The sequence below is a fragment of the Cottoperca gobio genome, chromosome 16 (assembly GCF_900634415.1).
Source record: "Cottoperca gobio chromosome 16, fCotGob3.1, whole genome shotgun sequence".
NCBI classification, from domain to species: Eukaryota; Metazoa; Chordata; class Actinopteri; order Perciformes; family Bovichtidae; genus Cottoperca; species Cottoperca gobio.
In genome coordinates, this window is record NC_041370.1 from 3,187,699 (window position 1) to 3,204,090 (window position 16,392).

The 16,392-nt window shown below is 42.8% G+C and overlaps 2 protein-coding genes across 2 annotated transcripts in view; both read right to left on the reverse strand.

Moving 5' to 3' along the window:
- Positions 1 to 5,147, reverse strand: part of abhd16a (abhydrolase domain containing 16A, phospholipase) — a 10,366-nt gene extending 5,219 nt beyond the window's left edge. Inside the window, 11 exon segments of the mRNA XM_029451717.1 lie at positions 509 to 558; positions 649 to 712; positions 832 to 933; positions 1,040 to 1,154; positions 1,334 to 1,441; positions 1,639 to 1,712; positions 1,845 to 1,930; positions 2,238 to 2,324; positions 3,194 to 3,260; positions 3,346 to 3,405; positions 5,001 to 5,147. Of these exon segments, the coding sequence (XP_029307577.1) occupies positions 509 to 558; positions 649 to 712; positions 832 to 933; positions 1,040 to 1,154; positions 1,334 to 1,441; positions 1,639 to 1,712; positions 1,845 to 1,930; positions 2,238 to 2,324; positions 3,194 to 3,260; positions 3,346 to 3,405; positions 5,001 to 5,102 (915 nt within the window). The 5' untranslated portion in view covers positions 5,103 to 5,147.
- A 52-nt stretch (positions 5,148 to 5,199) lies between these two features.
- Positions 5,200 to 15,813, reverse strand: g6fl (g6f-like). Its single transcript, XM_029451723.1, is given in 12 exon segments — positions 5,200 to 5,619; positions 5,931 to 5,977; positions 6,362 to 6,388; positions 6,664 to 6,737; positions 6,990 to 7,091; positions 9,847 to 10,101; positions 12,275 to 12,610; positions 12,875 to 12,910; positions 13,293 to 13,353; positions 13,355 to 13,560; positions 14,247 to 14,579; positions 15,668 to 15,813. Coding segments are annotated over 12 exon segments (1,557 nt in total). The 5' UTR covers positions 15,741 to 15,813; the 3' UTR covers positions 5,200 to 5,612.
- Between the last annotated feature and the right edge of the window lie 579 nt (positions 15,814 to 16,392).

Here is a 16,392-nt window from a genome sequence, read left to right on the forward strand (position 1 = left end):
CACCATGATATCACCATTTTCTTCCTTCGCATAGTACTCATTTTTACTGAATAGAGCCTGAACGCATCATAATGAAACTGGATGGAACCTGTTCACCGGCCGCTAACAGCTTTCCTCCTGCTGATTTCAACACAGATTTGTTCATATTGTTGCATAATCAGGGAAAAATAGGTTCAATAGTGAGTTTACTTCACCCTAAACACATTTTCTATTGTCCCGGGACGCCATTGGTTTCCACTCGAGCCCTGAAGGTACCATTACCTATGGTTTCTCATCACGTCCCTAGTTTGTATCTGCAGAGAAGCTGTGCCTTTCTGTGGCCCTCCCTCTGTCTCCAGCGCTCACTCCTCGGCTGACATTGTAATCGTTGTCGTCTTGAGTCAGGAGCTCAGGAAGCAGAAATACTTTGCCTAATAGCGAGCTTGACTGAAGATCCCTAAACTCTCTGGCTAGTTTCAGGAAACACATCCTTCAAGGATGTAGTACCAAATCTGAAAACCCTGCTCACCGTGCTGCCTCCAAAGCCAGGGTGGTTCCAGCCCAGTACAGAGTAGCCACCTACAGTGCACATCGACACGAGACTTAAATACAGAAAAATCAAATACAACAATTTCCGACTTGACTCTTGTGAAGTTCAGGCTTTCTTACCCTCCAGGGGAGTGTTCATGCAGCCAACCTCATAGAAGCCTGCGTTCCCCTCACAGCAGATGACCTGCGGCAGAATTCATACATTTCAAGAGCCACTCGTAATGTGACAGATGTGACACGAGTTTTGTTGGACCCTGGAACAAGCCCAAGGCACAAAAACAACAAATCGTTGTCGACACTAACCAGCGTCTGACCAGTCTGCCCCCCCCCTCTCCTCCGGTCCACAAACATTGTGTCGATCTCATTGCCATCGCAGGCCACCAGCTTGTTCCGCTGGCCGTCAAACTGAGACAAAAACGAGGGAAATCGACAGAATGATTATCAGTGTATATTGAAGTGAGTAGAGACGGTTAGTGTGTGTGTGTGTGTGTGTGTGTGTGTGTGTGTTTACCTCTTCTATTAACCTAGCCTGGCCTTGCAGAAGCATGGGCCTCATGGCTTTCTGCAGTAAACCTACAGAGCCAGGGTACAGCATCCTCCTCCCAAATGAGTGGACGATGAGAAAACTGGAGGGGAAGAAAACAGACTTATTGAAACTGTAGCAACACCGGACACAGACTTTATATAAGAATGAATAAGGGTGTACACACACTATAAAGCAAATCATATCCATCCCCTGATACTAGTAAACAAATCTGCATTGTCAGCCTTCGTGTTTGGATGGTGCTGCAGAAAGCACAGTTACCTGATGATGTGACACGGGAGAGTGCGCACAGAGTTGAGGACACTGTCTGCTGTTCCTCTTAATCTGGGCTCTGGCTTTAGCAGAGAAACACCAGCCTTGGAGAGTTTTCTGTCAAACGGAGTCAAAGGCGTACAATGAAACAGACAAGCCCCAAAGCATTTGACATTCAGTGTATGCGTTTACCCATTTACTTCAGAGTGCTTTGAGTGCATGTATTCATAATGAACTGACCCTGATGGGGAGAGAATTGCAGCAAAGACATGGCCGTTTGAAATGGCAATTAAATAGAAGAGCAAAAAACGTACGGGTTGCTGACTTCTGTCCAGCTGAAATCCGAAGGCCAGTACGAGAAGTCAAAGTCGTAGCACCTCAGTTTTTTCTAAATGGAAAGAACAAACAACAAATGAGTTGTACCGTTTAATGTATTAACATGGGTACTTACAAACACTCTGATGTAGTAACATGAGTACTTACAAACACATGAGTAACTAGGATTTTGTCACAACCTCACCTTGTTTGTTGGTGTGTGACTAATCTTGGTTTCTTCAAGAATAGAGATAAACTGAAGATACTCAGAGCTTTTCCATCTCCCCCACCCTGGTGGATAAAGGGAAGGAGGGAGAGACGGCAAAGATAAGCACAAACCGAGAGAGAGAGAGAGAGAGAGAGAGAGAGAGAGAGAGATACAGACTGAGTACACATAAAACACAAACAACACTTTGCTGCAAAGCCTCAAGCGGTCGTTTAGTATGCTCTGTGGGTGTAGACCTTGTGCAGCGTCCTCAATGTTAATGAAATCTTATTGGCATGCGGCATATACAGCATGTTATGTGTTGTGTTATCTAAAAGATGAATGAATTGAATTAGTCATCGCCTGCCAGTCAGTTGAAATCTGTATCCTCACCTCTAAGACAGGCCAATCCGAGGAGACACACCAGCACTGTTCCCAAATACTGACTCACTGGAACCAGCTTGCTGCTGCAGATGTAACCTAAAAATACACAAAGCAATAGTGACACAGACATCCACATAACCCCCGCCCACCCCCCTCTTTCCATGCAAAACCTGAGCCTCATTAACGTGCACCAATACACAGATTCACAGTCTGACAACTACCCTACAACCATATGAATAAATCAATATCAGAAGCTCAATTATACAGTGCGGAGTAGCACACGACCTCAAGCAATTCGTTTCTAATGCAGCTCTGGATGATTCAGTTGATTAACTTTATATTAATCCCACTTGTAGGAGAACAGAGAACATCCCCCCACTGGCAGTTTTTCCTTCCTTAATGGAAGTAGAAATGTCAGCCAGAAAGAAATACACTTTTTGATATTTGTCAATGCCAAACCTTCTGAGAAAGACTTTGCATGAAAAATATTGAGCTCACACTTCAAGTGCAAGTATAATATAAAGGCACGAGGAAGAAATACAACTAGATTTGTTTCTATCAATCTGAAATGTTTAAATTAAAACAATTTTGTGGAGATCATAACGTGATAACATCCCGATTTCAATTAGCTGAAATTCACTAAATAATAACACTGAATTATCATTATTATTCTTTTATACAACCACTTCTGTCCCTCTGTGTCACAACTAATGCTACAATTTAGTCTTTTAAGCATCAAAAAGTCTTTTTTAGTCCAACCAACAGTCCAAAAACATATTCCATCTACAAAAATAAACGCAGCAAATCCTCACATTGAAGAAGCTTCAACCAAAGATTGTGTTCGGTTATTACTTGATAAGTGAATTCGTTTTCAGTTGATCGATAAATCCACAATGTTTCTGGCCATGAGTGCAAGTGGAGAAGTCACCTTGTGTTTCCCAACACACATCATTCATACAACCTACCTTTCCTGTACAGATAGCAGAGGAGAAGAGGAGAGCTGTAGTAGGACAGAGACCACAGCGCTGAAGCCTGGAGGGAGAAAAACACAACCTTTACTTGACAGAACTTCTTAATCTTTTCCACACAGTATCATCAGTCATACAACCGTACTGACCCAACCGAGGACGCTGTCAGAGTGTTTCTCCAGACTCCTGGGTTGGTAGTTCCATCCCTGCTGTCGGAGAGAAAGAGGTTCATATTGTAACTCTACTTTCTAGGTTGAAAGCGTTCTGGCCTGTGAGTAATAAGTGTTTTATACCAATACAGCACGACGGTGTACACCCAACTCCACTGTTACACTCCCTCGTAAAAACAATGACAGGTAGGAACTAAATTTACTCTTAAGGCTCAAGGGACATGAAACAGCAACTTAAATCTTACACATGTAAATAAATAAATAGTTAATGTGTTATAAATGATAATGGATTAACTACTGTATGTAATAATTTGATTTAATTCTGTATTCCTACTAATAGGATTGATTCTTAGAGGAGGCCCTGTGTGTGTGATTAAGGGTGAGCCAGCTTATTGTAAACTGGATTCAATTACAAATACTATATATATATATATATATATATATATATATATATATATATATATATATATATATATATATATATATATATAAAAATGGCAAATCAATGGTTGTTCTTTTTAAGGAAGTTGCAAAGTCTTAATGTGACACTGATAAAAATGTTTTATTCTTCCTTTATTTGGTCTGTCCTTTATTGTTCTATGATTTGCTGGTTTGGCAGTTTTAGTCTTATAAATAGGAACAAGCTGGGGAAAACTGGTGCTACTCTTAATGACCTTCAGCACCTGTATGAGGTCATGAGGTCATGAGGTCATGGCACAGGCACATATTATTGTTTTGGACCGGAAACATCCTAAATGTTGAGTTCCAGATGCTTCCATCAGAGTGAAGGTTAACACTAATAGATGGATTGTCCTTTGTTCCATCTGCTATTGGTTTTTTAAACAAATGATAACGCTGATGTCATGTCTTTGCACCTTCTTCTTCCATGACTCGTGGAGATGACAGTGTAGTAGATGTGGATCTTGTGCTGTGTATGATGTATTGTATGCATTTGTTGGACTACAGTCTGTAAAGCAAATTGCCCCGAGGAGACATTAACGTTTATATACATATCTTTCCACAGTATATTGTAACAACAAAGCAAATTAAATAACCAAAAGCAAATGAAGTGTAATGTATACATGTGTAATGTGTGCAGTAACTATGGTTGCCAACTTCTGCCTATCAGAGAGCTAACGTTAGCTAGCTAGTAGCACTGACTGTAGCCATTTAAAAAGACATGCTAATAGATATTCCAGCTACACTGAGTCTTTATAGTGGCTCTGTGAAAGTAAACATAAATTATAATTCGTATTATAAGTTTTCTGTTCAGCTTTTATCTTTTCTCCTCCCGTTGTGTCAAAGTTTGCTCTCCCTCATACCGTTAGCTTAACCAGCTTAATGGCTTTGAGGAAACAAAGTTTGTAAAGCTTCAACTAGACTAGCTGTTACTGTGACGGTTAAACACAAACTAATTGAAGATGAAACGACATTGTATTGATGTGCAACTCTCATTTCATTTATTTACAAGCAGTCATTGCCGGCTGTGTGCAGTGACAGCAGGGTTTTCAATAACAAACCTGACACTTCCGGGACGCAGCCGGAGCTACATCAATGCTAAGAGATTAAATACTGCTCAGTTTTCGCAGTTCATCTGTTCTCAAAAAAATGCAAAACATCATAGATATCCCTACCCTCCTTCCGGCCCTGCCTTCAGGTCTAGACGGGTCTGTTGAACGGTGAATTCGTTGCAAATGAGGCCCTAAAATACAGCGGAGCCACATCCAGCCAGCCATTCTTCCACTATGAGGACTACGGAAGCCTGCACGGACCAGAAGTCTCAAAAGCGAAAGCGCTTAGAAATTGTATTGGAAAAACGTATTGGAGTCAAGCAACATTACAGACACGTTTATTTAGAAGTGCATATCCTTAAATACAGATATCTATAGAATAACAAGACAGCTGATAAACAACAAAACCAAATGCTTAAGTAAATAAGAGACAATATAACATATTCACTTCCAAACATTTGGAACACATTTTATAGCCTTATGTGAAAATCTCCCCCCTTCTCCTCTATGTGAAGTCAAAGCAAATCAGTAATAAAGAACTTATCAAGAGCAATAGCTTAGAATAAATAAAAAAAGCATGCATTTCCCTGAAGCATTAAAGTTTTTCTTCCAATCCCAACTCTGACATTCTGTTGTTACTTTTGTTTATAAAGGCCTTTTGCTGCAGCTGGGAACTGAGTGGATGTGACAGTTGGATGAGGATGAGATGTGGGTAGGTGATCAGCTCTGACAATGTTAGTATCTGAAAAACAGAGCACAAAGACAAACTCACACAAAAAAATCTCTCGTCCCCCAGTCTCTTTTATTTTTCCTTAAACACAAACACAGACAGCCCACGCAACAACAACAACACAGGGGCGAAGAAGCACTGCCTGTCAGCGCATGGCGTGATATTATGCCACAGTGTCAGGGTGATGTTCAGGCCAGCGTGATTGGTGAGTGTGAGAGGAATGTGAGTGACAGTGCAAACACACACACACACACATGAACCCACACACACATACAGTTCAACATACAAAAGCACAAACAGGTGATGCAAGGCTTTTTGCTTACCGCTCCAGTTCCTTATAGACATCATCCTCTCCTCTTGGCTTCAAATCCTGGCATAAAGAAGAAAAGGGGGGAAGGGAGAGAAGGAAAGAGTGGGACAGTGAAGAGGAGGATAAAGAGAGAGACTCATGGTACTGAGGCCAGATTTATGTCCCTCTGTACCCTGTGTAATGAGATTGATTTGTTAATACCAGTAATGTAAGGGTGACAGTTGATAGGCAAAGGGTTTATCTGAGAGAGAGCTGACAGATTGGAGGAGAGGACTGCGAGTGTGAGGGAAGACATATCTGCTGACAGCTTAGGGAGGAAGAGAGAGTGTGTCTGTATGCATTGGTGGATGTGTGTGTCACAACTTCTCCTCACAAACACACATATGCAACACGCCTTTGTGTGTGTGTGTGTGTGTGTGCGCAGGGGAACACACAATAACTCACCATGTAGACTGAGCCCTGGGGAGGAGCCTGTAGGGAAGGTAGGAGAGCAGAGAAAACAGGTTTAATGAACAACAAGTGACAGAGAGGGAGGGATAATGAAAATCAGAGGAAAACACAAACAGAGTAGGAAAGCAAAAAAAACAAAACAAATGTTGCCAACAATAAAGACAAGACGGGAAAGGGGAGGGGAGGATGAGACAAACAAACAGTGAAGAGAAAGAGTGCTAAATACCACAGTGGGAAGATGAGGAGGACAAATTATCAGAGGACATTTAGATACTGAACATGTCTGAATTCATCACCTGTCTGATATCCTCAGGATTCTCATAGATGTTCTCCACTTCACCCGACTGGACAGTCAGAGACTGCTCAATACCTGAGCACAGAGAGATAGTTACCAATGCAGTCTCTCTCACACACACACACACACACACACACACACACACACACACACACACACACACACACACTCAAACGCACAGGGAGGGGAGACGTGGGGGCAGATTCATTACAACAACCCCAGAGGATGTCACGGCCCACATCACTCAGTGGCAGCCGACAGGGGCCAAAGATGGACGGAACACGGAAAGCTGTCAAAAAAAGAAAAAGAAACCGCCGGAAGACTTACCTCGATCAGAAATGTGTTTCTGTCTCCATAGCAACACACCGACAGCCGCAGCAACCAGGGGCACCAGGAGTAATAAAGCAGAAAGAGAAGGGGGCAGGGAGGCTAAAGGGAGAGAAAGAAGAGGGAGGGAGAGGAAAAAGCCATGAATGTTTTCAAGAACAGCTAATATGACACTTACAGAGCTATGACCGTGTGTGGTTGAACGACACGAAGAGAAGTTACTGCTGTGTGTTCTCCAGTTTGCCTTTTCTTTACGTAATCACTTCAAGCTATGGGTTTTGCAGCAAAGATTTCCAAAACATGTTACATGCATTTGCATCATTCTGCTGTCAGTCACAGACAATGATGGTGCAGTGGAAGAAGGAAATCCACGCTCTGTCAGACAGACTGAATACACATCAATCTGACAGACACTGAGTCTGAACAGTAAACGCTGTCAATTTCAAACGTGGACGAGAAGAATAAAAGCACCAGAATCAAAGAGAACAGATACTGTCAGATCATACACAACATCTCTTCCATACAGACCAGTTTGATGAGGTTGCTTTTGCAAATCCTATTCCTCATCCCGATCACTTAACGTCATGTATGTTATCTATGAAGGAGAAGTCTCTTGACATCTGATCCACCAACAAACAACTGACAAACAATGTAAATAGCGGTCTTTCAGCTAAACCCTATCGACGCAGTTGGACAACAGGTGGAGAGAAGGCGTAGGCATGATTATCACAAACATTACATAAGCAGATCATTTGCTCACTGTAGCGCCAGTCAAAGTGTGTTAGAAGAGCGCGCACGTGCCATGAAACTTGTCAGGTTTGTTTGCATAATGAGGATCACATCCGTCTTGCACAACAGAGCCACGGGGCGGCACGAGAAGCAGGAGGGAGGTGCTCGCTTCCACAGGGACCGCTGTAGTTTAGTGTACCTGAACATGTGTTCTGTCGCTGCTCACGGAAGCACAAAGCAATCTGATCTGTCAGACATCTTTGGATTACAAAAGAGAAGTCTTATCAACAGAACAGTCACTACAGACTCTTCCTGACTCATCATCTCTTCACAGTGTCTCTCTGTGGCATCTGATGGACGGTGGCCCGTGGGGCTCACCTTCGTCCTGGTGTCACAGCTTTTATCCGGCCTAAACATGATCAATCATTTCATGCTGTGAAGTGTAATTGATTGGTGAGTGTGTGTGTAGAGGTTGCTAATAGAATACTGAGGTGAGTGCTGACCCTCAGACTGACCTGCACTGTTCTCCATGCCAGCTTCAACGCATGAATTATGGTAATTGAGTGCAATGAAGTGAGGCATAAATGCTCCCAGTTTCTCACCAACATATCTCTTCTTTCTCTCTTTCTGTCCCTCGCTCCACCTCCACCATTCTCTATCTCACCTTTGCCTTAACTCTATTGGCACTTCCTCCCTTCATCGTCTATTTCATCTCAAATGAGGGAAGGGGGGGGGGGGGGGGATTACATCAGAGCGGTTGTAGAAGGAAGACCAAAGAACTGCTTGAATGCTTTGCAAATGGTGGGCCAACTCAGGATAGCGACTGATTGCAGAACATCCCTGACATTTTAAGTATTTTATGTGCTGCGGAGCAAAATGATTGCTTCATTTTTGCATCCTCTGAACTGTGCCATCAGTGAAAGGAATTCTATTATGCAGAATCTTTTTACTTCTACATCCGGCGCTATAGTTTTAGATTTGGCTTCCAGCACACAAGATAACCCTAAATGACATATATATCACTTGTTGTATTAGTTTTTGGTTATTTCCAGTGAACCAAAAAGGTGTTTGAGTTTGTTTACGAGCCAGCTGTCTCTGGTGCGCCTCCTCGCTACCCAGAACAACTGTTTCTAAACTTTTAACTGTCATTACTTATTGTCATATTATTCATTATTAACCAAAAACTTTTGAGCGATCTTGCACAATTGCAGTGTTTGTGCAATCTGTCATTTCTTTCATTTCAATATGCTTTATAGGCATGAATGTAACAAGGACAACATTGCCGAAGCGTCGAGTCACTTTTCAACAGAGTAGATGTAGGTCATCCAACACTCACATTAATTGAACTTCTCACTTCTCTAAATTCCTCAATTGACACGGGACAAGTGCAAGACTGAGCCAGCCTTTCCCTCTCCCCGTCTTTATCGCCGTCTCTCTCTTTCCTCCACTCCCATTACTCTCATAGCCGTGCCATCAGCGTGCATCATGATGAGCTCTGGGCCCCTCTCAACCCAAGTGATGTATTGGGGTACGGGGAGTGAACTCGTCTCCGCTGAGGGATCCATTCAACTGTCACATCCTCCTGTGCTTCCCCACAGCCACCAATACAATAAGCCTGAATAATTCAGCTTTTGTGAGGAGAGATGTCCTAAGGTCCTGTCTTCTTATATTCGCATATCAGCTGGGTGAGTGTGATGAGCAGTTTTACATTTCATAGAAGGCTGAGCAGAGTATTAAAATTGAGGTGGATTTTTATGAAAAATGGGCACTTAAATGGACCGAGTTATTCCCGCCGGGTGTGATCTGCAAATCATAACTTCACAGATGTCCTGACCTTTGACCTTTCTTTAGCTACATTAAGGAAGAATCACATGTGGAATGTGTCAGGAGCTTTTACCTCCACAAACTGTGGGCCTTCTGCCAAATGAATTGACCTGACTTTGGCTTGAATGCACCACAGAACGCTTCACGGAGCACGTATCCGAGGATCTTCCTCATTCATGGTTCATTATCTCCACTGAGTTGACAGGAAGTCTGCCAGAACTCCCGGGCTACTAAAATAATATAGTGTTGATAAAGAAAATCAGAAAACAGAGCAGTCTTTGTGATACCACACGATCCCTCCCACCTTTATAGGCCAGTGAGACAGCTTGCGTTGCCTGGACGGTCTGCCCGTTCTTCAGCTGTAGGATGCAGGTGTAGTTCCCGGCCGTGTCGAAAGTGACGGGTAAGGGCAGAACAGTGGCGATACTGCCAGGACCTTTGCTGAACATTTTCAGCCGGCGAGTCTTATCCTGGTGTTTCCAAGTTGCACTTCGGACCTGGGACCTCTCTGAGTACGCACACCCCAATTCCAGCGTTGAGGAGGAAGGTTTGGTTTTAACTGTGGATAAGGGTATGAAAATGTTACAGAGGGGCAAAACAAACGCAAAGAAATCGAAGACGGGTTGAGTAAGTGACAAAGACAGGCAGGGGGGGAAGGGATAAGAGCGAGGCAGGAAGAGAAAGTAAGTTAAAGGGTAGTGTGTGAATATAGAAAAGGCCAAGGACAGATCGAGAGTAATGGGCTAAAGGGAAAGTGCTATACAAAACAAAGAACAATTCAGAGAGGGGTCAAAATAATATATATTCATTAAAGTGATTTGCTGCTAATGCATTGGTTGACTGTGACTGATGCTTAGTGTCTCATCAAACTGAAATGAGGATCCATCTGGGTGTAATCAAACTCTGCAGACCCCCCACACACACACGCATAAAAACACACACATTTCAGCCTTGATTAGTCTGATCAGCATGGGCCACATGAGGCCTTGGTGGGAGGGCAGCAGGTATAATCATACATAATGATACTTATAATGAGGTGGGGTAAAAATATATGCGTCACATGATTAGTGCATGGGTGGATGGGTATGTGTGTGTGTGTGTGTGTGTGAGTGTGAGTATGAGGGATGCAGATTTGTGAGGCAGGGTAACAGTGACAGTGACGGATCAGCTGGTCATGTCTGGGCGGCTGTGATGGATGCCAGTGGGACTGTGATTAGTAAAGTCTTCCAAGGCCACCATGACTGTATGTGTGTGTGTGTGTGTGTGTGTGTGTGTGTGTGTGTGTGTGTGTGTGTGTGTGTGTGTGTGTGGGTGTGTGTGGGTGCAAATGTATTCTGTGTGATTCTGCAAAAGGTGAAACCTCTCTCATAAAAGTCCACAGGTGTTCTGCTCAAATATTTCCTCTTTAAATTTATGAATCGAGCAAATATTCCTTTTCATGACCGATGTTGTTAACGTAGGTTATTCATTTAATAATGTGACATTTTACCGAAGGCTGTGGGAAATTTTCTTCACGCTTTTCCACAGCGTGTGATCTGTGAGAACAATGCACTGGGAGCCGGGAGTAATTCAGTATCTTTCTTAAAGACACATCAGCAGAACAAATGCTCCCAGATACACGGATCCTTTGTCTGCAGGGAAGTCTCTATATTCACTGTGGCGCTTATTTTGCAGCTGCTTTATACACTTTATTCAGATTAAAGGAGTCATTTGACATTCATGCATGTGCACTAAGTGTGCATCTGGAGCCAGAAGGCGATTAGCTTATCTTAGCATAAAGACTGGAAGCAGGGGGGAACAGCTAGCCTGGCATGGTCTAATGTAAACATGTCTAAAGCTCACACATTCTGTGCTGCAACAGGAGGGAGCGGTGACTTCCCAGAGTCTTGTTGGAACGTGAGGTTGGCAGTGTTCCACCATTTCAGCAACTTTCTGAATCCGACAGTTTTGTGATTAGCTCGCTGTGCGGAGGTGAGCAGGGAGCCACGGCTTGAACTTCTCTCTCTGGCTTTTTTCTTTCACAGTTTTTTATGTGAACAAACTGATTCTCCGTTCTGAAAGCCTTCTGCAAGAGACTGCCCGACAACACGAGACACCCCCATAATGAAACAACAGGATGTCTTCATCCTCTCTACAAACTCATTATTTTCGAGTCTTATGCTAAGCTAAGCTAATTGCCTCTTGGCTCCAGCTCCAAGCAGACATGAGCGTGGTATTAGTCCGCTCGTTTGACTCCCGGCAAGAAAGCAAATAAGCATATTTAACAAACTAAAGGAATAAATAGTTGGAGAAACAATAAATAATAAATGAAGATGCCTCCAATGGGCTCATAAGGGGTCACTGAGTATAATAATGCTGTTAGTCAAGTGTTATGGTCATTGCACTCGCCACAAAAACACAGTTTTCATGATCCAAACATCAAATGAGGGAATATCCTTCTTGAAGAATGATCTTCAATCCCCCCCAGCAGAGTATTAAAGCTGCTCTGGTGCCCCTGGTGGCCCAGCTCCTTACTAAACCATGTTATGTTGGTTTTTCCTTTACTTTGTCATCCATCTGTTTATGTAGCCTTTCATCACAGCTGCTGTTCATAACAGCAGTCCACAAAGTACCACGTTATACAACACAAGTATGCAAGGTTAAGTTCAAAGTGACACCACCCGTGTCATAAAACCATCCCCACCCGTTGTTTCATTCCTCCTAATCCACCTCCTCATGACCCCGATGTGTACCTGTCAGCACGCTGAGCACGGTGCTTAAGCTGAAGGCGTTGTCATTGAGTAACACTTCACAGATGTAGAGGCCGCCATCTTTAAAAACAGGGGTGAGCAGAAAGGAGAAGCTCCCGGCCTCTGCGTTGTAGGGCGGGCCTGCGAACTGGAGACTCTTGCTTTTGTCAGACATAAAGGTGGAACCCCTCCAGCGGTCGTAAAGGTACACCAGAATCATGTCATTGTGCTTCTTTTTGTCTGGAGGGCGCCAGTACAGCCGGACGCAGTCCCCCTGGACAACAGGACAGGTCAGGGGGAAGGGTGTCTGAGCCTGAGTGGCGGTGGAGATCTCTCTCTCTGCAGGAGGGAAGAGGATAGATGAGATGAGATATGAAGTCATAATAACACGAGGGTGAAAGAAGTGAGGTGAAGGCAGAGAGAGTAAACAGAATAGTAAGAGAGTAGGGAAATGGAGATAGGGGGAACATTCCTACAACAATAGGGATTACGTTCTCATATGCTGAGAGTTACTTCTTCAGTTGGTCTTTTGCATTCTGCTCAGCCTGATTAGCGAGCTGCTGACACAGGACTTTCAGACTGCTGCGTTACAAAGTCACTCACCATATGTTATATTGGTGAATGAGGCCACATTGTCAGCTGTGGAGAGAAGGGAGGAGGGCGGGGGAAGGCAAAGAAAAGCAAATAATGAATAATACATAACTGTAGCAACTATAATATTCACAGGACTGGTTGAATTTCAGTGAAGATCTACAGTAGACTTTTAAAATCCTGAAACTGTTCTATATGAGTAAATACTTTGAAGAACTGTAGCTACATGATGCTTAAATAAATAATGCTGCTGCTGCTGGGCTTTCCAGCACTGATGTCCATTCACACCATCAACAAAAGCAACTATATATATATATATATATATATATATATATATATATATATATATATATATATATATATATATATATATATATATTCAGCTCCTCAGTGCTTTTGCTTTTTTCTGTCTCTCTCAAGTCATCCTCACCATCAACAGTCACGTCCACGTAGAAGGCCAGAAGGCCGTTGCTGCTGTTACCCGACGGGAGAACCAGTACAGACGTATGTCCCGCTGTCCCTGTTCTGGACCCCTGGCAGTTTGGCCACGGTGCCTGTGTTTGGCTTTTTCTCGCTCTTCATGGACATGCCTCCAGGTGTTGCCCAGGTGATGTTGGTGACAGCGAAGTCAGGATTAACTCGGGCAATCAGCCGCACGGTGCTGTGCTGAGGAATAGGTGCAGCGGGGACAACCGTGACTGGAGATGAGGGGGGGGGGGGGGGGGGGGGGGGGGGTGTAAAGTGTAAATATACCTTATGTAAAGGTAGAGGAGTATCACCGGCAACATATTGTATAAACCACACTGTGAAAACACTTAATTCAAAACCTTACTTACATTAGTACGAAGGTGTTATCAGCTAAACGTACTTAAAGTACTCACGATGCACAAAAGCCCCGTTAAGAGTGTAATATTAGAATATATATTATTGGATTGTTATTAATGATGAAATAACATTTTATTTTTGCATCTGCTATAAGATGCTCATGTGATGTTACACTACAGTGCAATACAATATGTTGAAGTATAAAGTATCATGAAATAGAAATAGTACAGCAAAATACAAGTTCAAAATGGTACTAAAGTAAGTAAATGTATTTAGTTGCATCTCACCACTGCAGGAAATATTAATGAGTAATTAAATGTAATTTATTTTCGGTTCAAAAGTTGGTAATAAGCCGCCGCCCACTCACAGGATTCGGTACTTTACCTTCATGAGGCAACATCACAATCTTCTTCAGGTTCCCAATACTTATTAGTTATGTAACATTTCATCAAGAGGCCTCATACAGAGATATAAAACTTTAAAAAGAAATATGTTCTACCATGTATACACGGATACATGGGGCACAGGTGGTGTACATGTAACCTGCACATTGTTCTACCTGTAAGGATGGCTAAGAGGATAATCTTCTCCCTCACGTTCCTCTCGTGTTGCTTTATCAAGCATGAGTAGAGACCGCTGTCCTCCCTTCTGGGATGAAAGAACAGAGAGAACACCCCGCTGTCCTGAAAGTTAGGGTCAATCAATCGCATGGACGTCTTCGAGGCGCCACCGTGGAACTTTTTCTTTTTGCTGGCTGAGAGAACCAGTTTCCATTGATCCACAGCGAGTGACTTCACCATCCAGTTGATGACCACGGGACCCTTCACTGTCGTATCAGTACAGAACAAGACGGTGGGAATGCCCTCTCGAGCCACCACAACATCCTCCCAGTCTGAGGGAGAGAGGACAAACAGTGAAGCAGTATGAGAGGTGGAGTCTTTAATGCTTTCACATTTGTCTCACTCACATGCACATAAGTACATTAAAGGTTTCTCTAAGTGTTCCTTCTGGCCACAAAGAGATCCCCTCTGCAAGTATCAACACCACGCTGTGAAAACACTTAGTATTCACTTAAGTATTATCAGCTAAATGTACTTTTGTTGGATTAAAATGACTGCTGCATTAACGTGTTTGTTGCATTTTACTGCTGTAGATGTTGAAGTTATAGCATTATTCTATAAGATCATTATATATTTCTAGCGATATTTAGTTTTTGGTGTCCTGTGAGCTCAGAAGAAACGCCCTTTGTTAACGATGCGTTCTCCACATGAATCAAGAGGCTTTTTATTATTTTTATTATTATATTAACATTTCATCCTTCAGTTTATCACAAACATTCAACACCAACACATCTGGAGATGCAGGGGTGTCACTTGACTAGAAGAGGAATGAAAAGTATAAAGCTGTCAGACAAATGTGGTGAAGTACAAAGTACAACAAAGTTAGAGTTCAAACACTCAAGTGAAGAACAATATCTCAGATGTGCACTGGAGTAAATGTTACATTCCTCCACTAAAGCTAATACGGATCTAATAAATGTCTTCCAAAGTCTTTTCAGTCCCAAACGTCTTCTTTCTGCTTCTCCGGACAGCGTCAGATGGATAGTAACAAAGATAGACTTTAACTTTAGAAGATTACACTTGATTTATCTCACGCAGACTGCAGAAACAGGGACTTTGTCTCACAGGGAAATCACTTAAGAAAAGAGATCCTTGTGCACCCAGTTTGGACAGGGGGAACAATTGCAACGACTTTTTCAATACAGACACGAGAGTGATGTTCTACGACAGACCAGAAACAATGTGAACCTATTCTGTAAAGATGGTCTGGGTTAGATTAAAACCAGATTAACTTGCTGTCGGAGGAGGAAACAGGTTAATTCATGTTTGCATTAGCAGAGAAATGTAGATGTGTTCCTTCCCCAGCTAGATCCAGTTTAGCAAAAACATTTAAAAAGAAATCTCAGGAAGTATTTCATACCTTTGATGCCAGAGTGAGAGGAACATACCGCAATGAAAGAAACAAAGATAACGGAGAGAAAAGCAGACTCCATGACACATTGAAAGTAAATTAAAAACACTCTCACGACACCAGCTGTCTCTCCAACTCTGTGACCTTTCTAAGGATGCTGCAGAAACACAAGTATTGTTCACTTTCCTTCAATATTACTGGCATGTTAACTACAGCCTGACAGGATGTGGCTGGGATAAGCGACAGGAAAAGACCGTCACCATTCGTGTGTGTGTATGTGTGTGTTTGATGCTGATAAAGTACAAATACTGGTGTTACCATGACCCTACAGAAGCCTGACTCCATGATGCAGGCCTACAGTATTTTATAACCCTTTGAAGCTGAACTTCTGGGTAATTAGTTACAGCATGTCTGACCTTAACATTCAGATCGACAAAAGGAATGAACATGTACTGGTGTGTATCACAATGCGTGTGTGAAACAGAGTAAACGATAAGAATGGCAGAAAGCAAAGGGATTGAGGGAGATGAAAAAGCCAGAAATAAAGAGTTTGGGTGAGTGTGGGTGCACAGCAACCCCTAGGCTACATGTCTTTACATCCCATAAATGTCTTTAATTAAGCTAAAGGTATTATCAGCTCCTCTGAGCACTATTACAGATTTTTCCATAATTACCATTGGGTGAATGGGGGCGGTGAAGAGAGATAGCGATGGAGCGGGAGAGTGAGAGAATGT